This window comes from Sapajus apella, unplaced genomic scaffold, assembly GCF_009761245.1.
Source record: "Sapajus apella isolate SASKATOON/1434 unplaced genomic scaffold, GSC_monkey_1.0 scaffold1, whole genome shotgun sequence".
In the NCBI taxonomy this organism is placed as follows: domain Eukaryota; kingdom Metazoa; phylum Chordata; class Mammalia; order Primates; family Cebidae; genus Sapajus; species Sapajus apella.
The window spans coordinates 87,396,797-87,407,652 of NW_022436941.1; the positions used below are offsets into that span (position 1 = coordinate 87,396,797).

The window sequence follows — 10,856 nt, forward strand, 5'->3', positions numbered from 1 at the left end:
ATCCCAACACCAGGCTTTGCTCCCTTTTCCACCTCTAGCTATGTTAACACTAGAGTTCAATAATTTACTGACAAAGAATCTTAACTGCAGTATCTAACAGATCTTAGAAATTAACCATATGATTTACCTCTTGATTGTACAGATAAGTTAACTGAGGCCAAAATAACTGAGGTTATCTTACTGAAAATCAGAAAGCTAGTTAGCTAAAAAGCCCACCCAGGGCATTCCTATCCACATGTCTCACCAGAAAAACAGCAATAGTGAAAACAGTGAACTCTGTTTTAATGGACCACTTTGTACATTTTAAATAATATAATACTTTAAATAACAATTTTAATAAATTTATTAAAATTTTTTTAATTTACTATTTAAAATAATGTAATAATTTTAAATAATGTTAAAATAATCCAACAGGATATTAGTCATATAAAAAGATCCTTTAGATATGATGTGTAGGAATAGCGTTAATTTAATAAAGTCTCATTGAATTTTTAATTCATAATTACAAAGATGACATTATAGTAAATTAAGAAATACTGTAATTTCATTCTTTCCCACAAAGTATACACTGAAGTTTGGTGATTCACTGTTATATTTTCAACTAGTAAATCAATGTGCCAATTCTGGGGCTTAGGCATTGTATATACTGGAATGATACTCACTTTAATTAAATTTGTTTTGAGATGTAGAATGTAATACAGATCCTGGTGTTTTTAAAAGTTCACATCAATTTCAAGCTTTTAAAAATGTACGTAGACAAGATAGCTTCTTTTGCAATTTATATGTTTATAAATGTTTCCACTAGTTAAGAGATATTTTGGAATGTGGTCAAACAATATTGAATGTCAAGTCTTAACAACAGGACTGGTCTGAGGAATCCCCTCCAGGCTAAATCTGACACATCTCTGATGTGGCTACTGCTTTTTTAAACTATCGTGTCCCTAAAAGGCTAAAAGGAAGAAAATTCTAACCTCACCAGTGAAGGCAGCAAGGCATAGTATTTGACTGGCTACCTTTCATTTTAAATCTATTTACTAAATACAGAATTGGATTTGGGCTTGTTTAAAGTTGTTCACAATTTACTAACAAAATGTGCATCTCTCATATTTCCCCCCAAAAGAAAGAAGTCATCCACTCCAGCTACATATAAGTCTCCAATTTACTTCTTACAACTAAACGTGAAAATACTACTCACTGAAAAAAAAATTGTATAGAGGATTGGCAGGCTGTATGTTTATGTGAACCTTCAGAAAACATGGAAACGTGCAGCCCTAACTCACCAGGAAAATCATCACTTGTGCTCAAACTATTTTGTGACATGTATTTTACATTTCATTTCATATCCAGTATTCCAGTTTTGCACCGGCTTGACTGTATCAACCCCAAATCGCCCGAGCAATCTAGTACTGTAGCCGAACAGTTTGAACACGAAGAGTTCTGCTCATTGCCTGTGGCGTGGTCTACGAAACACCTGAATCACCAAACATTGATTTCCACCCCCCTCTCCCCGCTATTTAAATCCGAGGGACGCCAGGCTTGGGTTGTGGGTAAAGAACACCCACAATAATCAAACAAACAAGCAACCAAAATATCCGAACACGGAACACGCTAAGAACAAAGGAAACACAAGCGTGTGAACAGGAAATGAAGCAACTCTATACACATAAATACCTTCTCGGGCCGCCAACGTAGGTAAAAGTAAAGGTAGAGTCTGAGTATCTGAAATCTGAAACAGAAAGTCCTGTTAAAAGCTACCCCTGGAGTGCATTTGTTTTAACCCCGATCATGACTTGGGGCCCCATTCGGTGGCGTCAGGGGAGGCCTGGCTGCGCGGGAGGCGAGGGCAGGAGGGCGGCGAAGTCCCATCTCCGCCGCGCGTCCGAGGGGATGCTGCGCGCCCCCGGCTGGGTGCAGCGGGAGGCCGCCCCCCGCAACAAGTGCCGGGTGCCATGGCAACGGCGGGACTTTCCCGGTCGGGGAGGCCGGAAGCAGCCCCCGCCGGGCTGGCGGCAGCGAAAGCAAAATCCGATCCCTCTCCCGGGGGAGCAAAATGGACGAAAGGCGACCCTCAAGCAGGGGCACTGGGTGCCTTGGGAATCCGAGGAATCCCTTCTCTTTGCCAGTCGGAGGGAACTAGAGGCAGCCGAAGGGGCCGGGAATCCGCCGAGCGCTGCCCCCCGGGGGGTCCTCGGCGTCCAGCGCAGCGCAGCGGGCTCCATTCCGGGCCGCCGCCGCTCAGCCCATTGCGCAAACCCGGCGGGTCCAACCAACCCCGCTCGGCCGCCGCTGCTGGAACCCAGGAGGCGGGCTTGGAGGCTTCGGGCACTAAGCTGGGCTGGAAATATCATGCACTTCCCCTTCGCCTAGACCCCCGCTCGGGCCACGCGGCTTCTGCCCTCAAAGCTGGAGGCTGCCCCAGACTTGGGGGTGGGGGGAAGGGACGGGGAGAGGCTGGCGCCCCCTCCCCCTTTTGGCTCCCGCTCTGGTTGCAGCAGCTGTTGCCAAATGAACCCCAGAATGGGGACGTGCAACCCTCCACCCCACCCCCAGCCACACACGTCGCGGTCGGAAAACTGGGAAGGGGGCGCTGGGTCCGAGGTTCTGGAAAAGCAAGAACTCACCTGCAAACAGGCAGTCCTTCTCAGCTCTGGACTTCTGGATCACGACGTCGATATCCTTCTGAATTCGCTCTTGCCTTGAACACATCCCCATTAAATAAATCCCTGGAAAAGAAGCAGCCGCTATTTCCACCCCACCCCACCCCCCTCGCACGCTTCCAGCTTTCGTAAATATTCAGATAAAAATGAAACCTCTGGCCGAGGCAGGGGCTGAAGGCGAAGTGGTTTCGGAAGTGATCCTGGGTGAGAGAGGAGGAGGAGGTGGAGGAGGAGGAGGAGGGGGAGGTCGGCTTTGCATTCCCAGATGTGACCGCCCAGCTGCTGCTCGCCGCTGCTGGATTCCAATTTCCTCCCCTTCTGACAATGGATGGTGATGACACCGAGTCTCACTTTCTCCCTCCCCCGCCCGGACCAACGGCCGTGGGGGGCCCAGGGTGCTGGGGACGGCCGGAGAGCTATCACCGGCGGGGCGGCGGGCGCCGGCGAGGGGCGAGCCCCGCTCCGGCTCACGCGCGCACACCCCTCGCGGCCCGCACGCCGGCCTTCCACACCCGCGCACACTCGCGCCCGCGGGCGGCGGCGGCCGTGCCCAGGCTGCTGCAGCGCCGCCCGCCCGCCGCAGACCCTCCGCGCCCGCCGCCTCGTCACCCGGCCCGGCCGCGGGCCGCCGGGGCTCGCAGAGTATCCGCCATCCCGGGCGCGAGCCGAGTCTCCCCACCCCGACCTCCACTCGCGCCGGGAGCTGAGCGGCAGTGTAGGTAGTGAAGACTCCCTGGGGCTCCCAGCCTTCGCTATCCGCGCCCCTCCCCCCATCACTTTTATGAATTCGACTCCACTTTTGAAAGGAATTATGAGTCATGTGGCAAACCCAAACCGGAGTGGCTGGGAGGAGAAAAGGGGGGAAAAGAAAATCTTTAAAAATTACAAAAATAAATAAAACGAACAAATCTCTCCTTGTTGCTACACCACACAACACGGAAAAAGCCTTGAAATTACTCCAGACGTGCACCCTCCCCTTCCCTCAGTGCCTGACTCTTTTTCCTCCAGGTCGAAGTAGTTCTGCCCCTTCGGGGCGCCGTATATGAAACACAGCCCCTTTTGAGTGACTTCCTCCACTTGCAAAGACTCACCAGTTCTCCCTTCCTAGGTGTTTCTGTTCATGAGAAATTGTCAGAATCCACTGGCACGTTCCGGGGTCTTCCTAAAAGATGGAAACCTGTTTGGCTTGCTTTTAAAAACCACCCCCTTTGACAGTCAAGGGAAAGCTACAATCCTGGTGTTCAGAAATGAGATACTGCTCTCACTTTCTGTTCTTCCTGAGGACACCTCAGGCTGACGTGGCTGCCCCACCTCTATATTGGCTTATGCCCTAGGAGAGGTCCCCAGCAGGCAGGCACTTTTCTGGTTGATCTTTTCTCCACTGAGAAGGCTGCTGCCAGTAGACCGTGTCTCGTTTTGCTTTGCATTCTCGGTGCCATGCACAGTGCCTGGAATACAGGAGGGTGGCCTAAATGTTAGCCGAACGCATGAATGGTCATTTCTTGCAGCTTCTTTTCATGACCCTGTTCTCATCAGCTTTCTTATCAACACAAGTGCCCAAGAGTTGCCAAACTGTTTCAGACCCTTAATCAATTTAGTTCTGATTCTGACCGTGACAGCATGATGTTGAGCATGGCAGGAATGACTGCCATCCCTGAAGGAGTCTTAAGATTCTAGAGAATCAATGAAAGATCCTATGTTCTAACTCCTTTATACTTCAGGAAAGAAATTACAAAATAGTTTTGTTGTACAGCCATATTCACTGTGAGTTATAAAAGGAAACATCCACTGCAGCCTTTGATGCAGGAAAGCCACAGTCACAATAGGCTATGTCTCCTGCTCAGTCCTCTCCTGAAATGCTTCCTGTCTAGGGTAGGACAGGTTCAAGCCCTTAGTCCTTCCTGGATATGTTGCTTTGTGTAAGCCCTTTGGCTGCCAAAAGCGCTTTCTTCTCTTCCACATCACCACTGGGAATCATTAGTATTTCTTCCTCCATTATGTGCTGTAACTTCTCTGAAAGGCTGAAAGGCTATTAACTCACCAGAATTTATTTTATGGTTATCTAGCCACAAGTCTTGCATTCTCCAAGTAGAACCCTTACTACAAATAAATGTGAAATAGTTTTAAAGCCACCAAATGTTTTTTTGTCTAGATCATCTCCTAGTTTACTACTCACTACTTATAATAGGCCTTCTTGTGACCTATCCCATATTTGATTTTTTTTAAGCTTCACGGGCTGTCCTGTTTTGGTTAAACAAAGCTAATCTCGCTCTGTTCATGACGTTAAGATGTGATATATTTAATAAATATTTTTAAATTTGAAGATTGAAAAATAAAAACTCACCTTTCTATCTAGTGTGGATTTCTGCAAGATAAGTTTCTTTAATGAAAACTATACCAACCTAGATCTTTCACCCAAGAATCTTCCCAGCTAGATCTTTATGGAGCAGTTTGCTCAAAGTCAGCCCACATCCAGGATCCTCTCTTTACTTTGCCCCATCTCCAAATATTTAAATATTTATATTACTTGTGCTCAACATACCTCTTTTATCAAAAACTATATGCACCTTTAAGATGAGACAATTCTGTCCCTCCTTAATCACTCATGAACACACAACATACACACATGTGCTTTCAGAAACATGGCACATAGGAGGCCCTTCATCAATTTGTTAAATAAACAAAATCAGTATTCACAGTGAGGGAGAACTCAGGTGGTATCCCATACTAAATTGAAGATAATAATCTGTTGGATGATATACTCTATGGAAAATATTCCACCAGTTTAGAATAATGATTCCAAGCCAACAGACAGAATTTCTTAGTGAAAAATAAAAATTTTTTGCCTATGCCAAAAGACCCAGCTGTGGAAGTGTGAGGTAATGGACATGTGGCATTAAGTTCAATAGTGTGGTGTGGGTATTAATAACTAACATTTATACAGAACTTACTATTAACATTTATCCAGAACCTGTCCAGAATTCATTAACATTTATCCAGAACTGCTAGAAACTGTTCTAAAAGCTTTACCTACAGTAACTCATTTGATATTCACAATAACCATGTATATACGAGCTGTTACTTTCCTCATTTTACAAAAGAGGAAACAGGCACAAAGGGGTTAATTCATCTAAGGTGAGAAGTGGACTACAAGAAACTTTCTTCTCTCCAAGCCTTTCAGCAATTGAATTGAACTTACAGGAAGAAGTATGTACAGAAGCCTCACTAGGAAGTAAATCGGCCCCGCCAATGACTGCAGGCCAGGAGTGAAGCCAACAAGAAGCCCTGTGATGGATTCCAAGGAGGGCTGGCGCCTATGGTCTCCCAAAATAGCCTCTGCTAGTGGCAGTTCTATTTCCCTTTCTTACATTGAACTTCCTTTCCCAAATGAGCCAGCCATTATACGGTCTTAAGAAAAGTAAAAGTCTGGCCTCTGCTATTCCATAGTTATTAAGAAGAGGATGGGAGGCAGGATTAGCAAAGAGGAGAACAGCCTTCTTTGCCAAATGCATGACAGTGTCATCAGTGACAAATGCCCATGGATATGCCTACCATCCTTGCTGGGCTGTGGAAACAGCATTGGGACAGTTTGCCTTTGTGGGAGAATCAGTGAAGGAGGGACAGGGTAGGGCTAAGGCATTGCTGTGAGAAGACACCCCAAAGGGTCTTTAAACAAGGGTGAGGAAGAGGGATTTCATCTGAGAAAAATGGAGAACCACTGGAAGGAAGACGATCTGAAAGGTTCTTTCCAATTATTAGATTGATATAGATTCTCCTTGCAGTGGTTCTGTAATGGAAAGAAATCTGTAAAATTCAAAATGCCTGCTAAGGCCCAACTAGCTTCTTCTAAACAGAGGGACTCCTGCAATTCTTTCCTTAGAAAGCTGCTAGGCTGTCGTGGCGGCCCATAACTAATCTCAGCACTTTGGGAGGTTGAGGTGGAAGGGTTGCTTGAGGCCAGAAGTTCAAAACCAGCCTTGGTAACAAAGCAAGACCTCTGTCTCTACAAAAAATAAATTAAAAAAAAAAAAACAAAAAAAAAAACATTAGCTGGGTGTATGGGTGAATACCTCTAGTCCTAGCTACTTGGAAGGATCCCTTGAGCACAGATTTGAGGCTTCAGTGGACTATGACTGCACCACTGCACTCTAGTTTAGATGAACAAGACCCTTTTTCTGAAAAAAAAAAAAAAAAGAAAAAGCAATAAAACAAAAAGCTGCCTTTGGAAACTAATCCTACTTTTCTGACCTCATCTGATAGGCTTACTCTGAGAAACCAAAGCCAACTTTGAATAAATTTGACAAACTGAAGGAGAATTTTCAATGTATTGTGGAATTTCTCCCACTTTGGTTTTTACCTTACCCCCAACCTCAGGTCAAAAGCAACTGCACAGCAGTGATGTTGAGGTTTTATGGCCCTTTCTAGCATCTTAACTAGCCTAAGTAAAACTAAAGCTACAGCATGAAACCTTAACTCTTCTTTCTAGTTCCGAATTTCACTTTAATTTAGAACCATTTTTCCTATTAAATTTTAATTCCCCTTTCCACCTAGAAGCATCCTAGACGGTAATTAGATTAGATGCCTCACCATGTCATGCAAGAAAACTCATTCTTAACTTACACTCACTCATGTTAATTCCTTCTTATGAATATCTTTTTCTTTTTCTAGAAAGTGCAGAAATACTATATGAATATATTCTGTGCACAAACGATTTAAGACATGTATTAATACATAAAGTAAAATGTAAAAATTCTTACCCATCCTGACCCTTAATTCCACTCTTCATCCCAAAGGTAACTAGTGTTAATAATTATGTGGGACTATATTCCACTATTGCATTCTCATATCTACACACAGATATACATATGTTGATAGATTTATACATATAAATTTTAATTTAGGCTTGGCATGGTATCTCATGCCTGTAATCCCGGCACTTTGGAAGGCCAAGTTGGGTGGATCGCTTGAGCCCAGGAGTGCAAGACCAGCCTGGGCAACATGGCAAAACCTCGTTTCTACTAAAGATACAAAAATTAGCTGGGTGTGGTGGCATGTACCTGTAGTCACAGCTACTGAGGAGGCTAACGCATGAGAATCGCTTGAACCCAGGACGCAGAGGTTGCAGTGAGCCGAGATCCCATCACTGCACTCCAGCTTAGGTGACACAGTGACTCTGTCTCAAAAATAATAATAATAACCTAATGGAACTATATAATATATATTGTTTTACAACTTAATTTTTCTACTTGTCTTGAAGAACTCGCCTTCTTTGTCATGGAAAGAGATCTAGTTCATTCCATTTAGCCACTGCAGAGAATAATATTGAATGAATGCACCATAACAAGTGTTAACCATACTTCTGCAGTCATCATGCCTTTTGCAAAATGTTTTGTGATTAAAACAATTTACAACAAATGCACAACTTTATGCACAATTTCAGCAGTTTCTTTGGAAAGTGAATTGACTGGCTTACAGGGAACTGGCAATTTAAAAAGTTGATAGATACATGCAAATTGCTCTCAAAATTACTTTATCATTTTATACTCCACCGTTTTTGAAAATACCTAATTCCCTGCAACATTCCCAACAGTATGTACCCCTCGTCTTTAAATTTTTTTCTAACCAGCTGGATGTAAAGTATTCATCTTGTTTTTATTTGTTGTTCCCTGATTCTTAGTGATAGTGAACATTTTTTCAAGTGTTTATTGACAATTTGTATAGTCTCTATATGATTCCCTCTCACTTCCTCTATTTTTTAATTGAATTTTCCTGTTTGTATTATTTATTTGTAGGAAGTTTTTATATATTCTAGATAGCAACTTGTTTTCTGTTATACATACTCCCTTAGCTACACAAAAGCCTTGAATTTTTATTTATTCGAAAATAAAAATATGCTTTGGGAGGTCAAGGCAGGTGAATCACCTGAGTTCAGGAGTTCAAGACCAGCCTGGTCAACATGAGAAAACCTCATCTTTACTAAAAATACAAAAATTAGCCAGGTGTGGTGGTGTGCTCCTGTAGTCCCAGCTACTTGAGGTGGAGGCAGGAGAATCGCCAGAACCCAGGAGGCAGAGGTTATGGTGAGCTGAGATCGCACCACTGCACTCCATCCAGCCTGGGTGACAGAGCAAGACTCCATCTCAAAAAAAAAAAAAAAAAAAGAAGAAAAGAAAAGAAAGGGAAAAAAAAAAATTTAAGTCAACTCAAGACCAAATACTACCTTCTTTAAAAATCTGCTTAATTTTTCCAACTCACTAATCTTCCTTCATCCTTGAACTTCCCATTTCTAGACTATAAGTTCCTTGCATACAGGAACTGCTTTTATTCATCCTTGCAACCACTGAAGAGACTATCATAGAGACTATCTTAACACACGAATGGTCTCCAACTTACAGTAGCTTGCCTTGAGATTTTATAACTTTACAGTGGTGTGAAACCAATACACATTCAGTGGAAACCTTACTTCAAGTGCCCGTACAGTCATTCTGTTTTTCATTTTCAGTATAGTATTCAAAAATTACATGATATATTCAACACTTTGTTATAAAATAGGCTTTGCGTTAGATGATTTTGCCCAACTATAGGCATATGAAAGTATTCTGAGCACATTTGAGGTAGGCTAGGCTAAACAATGATGCTCAGTACATTTGGTATATTAAATGCATTGTCTCCTTTCTATATTTTCAACTCATGATGAGTGTACTGGGACATGACCCTATCATAAGTTGAGGAGCATCTGTAATGCACAAAAGTTGAATGCATATTTATTGGGTTACCGTGGGGTCTTAATTATTGTCTTTTATTGCTGTAGTTTTTAAATTCCTTAGGATTTCAATTCTGCCTGCAACTTATTCTTTGCTTTCACTGTCCTGCCCATAGAACAGCGCTTAGTACATTAGAGGCACACAGTATACATGCATTGATTGATTGATTTTATTCTGCACTCGCTTTCAAAGTTTCATGCTTTCTTTACAAAAGAGAAACATTTCCCCAGGAGCGTTTTATAGGATATTAATTTCATATTATGTCATGAGGTTTTCCCCCAAAATGGATCTAGGTCCAAGTAAGTTTGGGGAAAATAGATTAAATAAAGTTAAATAAATTCCTCTCTTAATAATCTTAAGCTTGTAATATGCCTACTATAATATTTCAAAAAGTTGCTTTTGTCTTTGTTTTTTGAGACACGGTCTCCTATTATCACCCAGGCTGGAGTGCAGTGGTCCAGTCATGCAGCCTCTCCCTTCTGGGTTTAAGTTACTTCCCACCTCAGCCTTTCAAATATCTACAGGCACAGACCATACCCAGCTATGAATTTTTTTTTTTTTTTGGTAGGGACAGGGTTCCACTATGTTGCCCAGGCTGGTCTCAAACACCTGGGCTCAAAAGATCCTCCTGCCTTCGTCTCCCAAAGGGCTGAGATTACAGGTGTGAGCCACTGTGCCTGGCCCAAAAAGTTTTAAATGACTAAACATTTGAGTTTTTTGTTTGTTTGGTTGGTTGAGTTTTGCAGTGCTTCCCTAGGAATAGGATTCATGTAATTTCAAAAATATATTTTTTAAATTCAGGTAAAAACTTCTGTATTATTTTTCTTCTTTGTGACATCAATTGTCAAACAATTTTAACACTCATCTCAATAAAGTCTTGTGGTGACTGAGATTTGGAGTAAAACAGACTCAACTTCTGACATTTACTATTGCAATCCATTTCAAAATGGATTGCAACTTCCTAGATATGTGAACTTGGGCAAGGTACACAATTTTTACTATATAAAATCTCAGTTTTCTCATCTGCAAAATGAGGAGAGCAAAGGCTTCTATCTCTATAGTTGTAGAAGAGAATTAAATGAGATAAACACAGGCAAAAATAACTATCTCAGTTGCTTAATAAGAATTAATTATTATTAAGGAGCCACTTTTATTCTCTCCTCACCCTTCTATACAATTGACTAATTCCTCCTTTGTTTCCCCAGTTTAGCCAGTAGTTTTCTATCACATTTTTTAGATTCATTTGTTTCAAGTAAATTGGGACTTCCTCTTATTTCTATTTGTAAGGGACTTTCTCTTATTTCTATTTGTAAGCCCCATGGGTTTGGTGCATCTGGGAATCCAGACAGATTTAAGCAGAGAGAGTAGCTTGAAGGAATAGCAGAACAAATACCTCCCAGGAGGTACATTTTCTTATCGGCAGTCACAATCCAGT

The 10,856-nt window shown here is 42.5% G+C and overlaps 1 protein-coding gene across 2 annotated transcripts in view; it reads right to left on the reverse strand.

Moving 5' to 3' along the window:
• The window catches only part of PARP8 (poly(ADP-ribose) polymerase family member 8), a 179,224-nt gene extending 175,297 nt beyond the window's left edge, over positions 1-3,927 (reverse strand). The window contains exons 1-3 of one of the 2 annotated variants that reach the window (XM_032281105.1): positions 3,749-3,927; positions 2,622-2,723; positions 1,672-1,726 (exon numbers count right to left, since the gene is read on the reverse strand). In XM_032281105.1, coding sequence (XP_032136996.1) covers positions 1,672-1,726; positions 2,622-2,712 — 146 coding nt within the window. In that variant the 5' untranslated portion in view covers positions 2,713-2,723; positions 3,749-3,927. Of the gene's footprint in view, positions 1-1,671; positions 1,727-2,621; positions 2,724-2,810 lie in introns of both variants that reach the window. The other variant, XM_032281104.1, reaches the window with a different exon arrangement.
• Between the last annotated feature and the right edge of the window lie 6,929 nt (positions 3,928-10,856).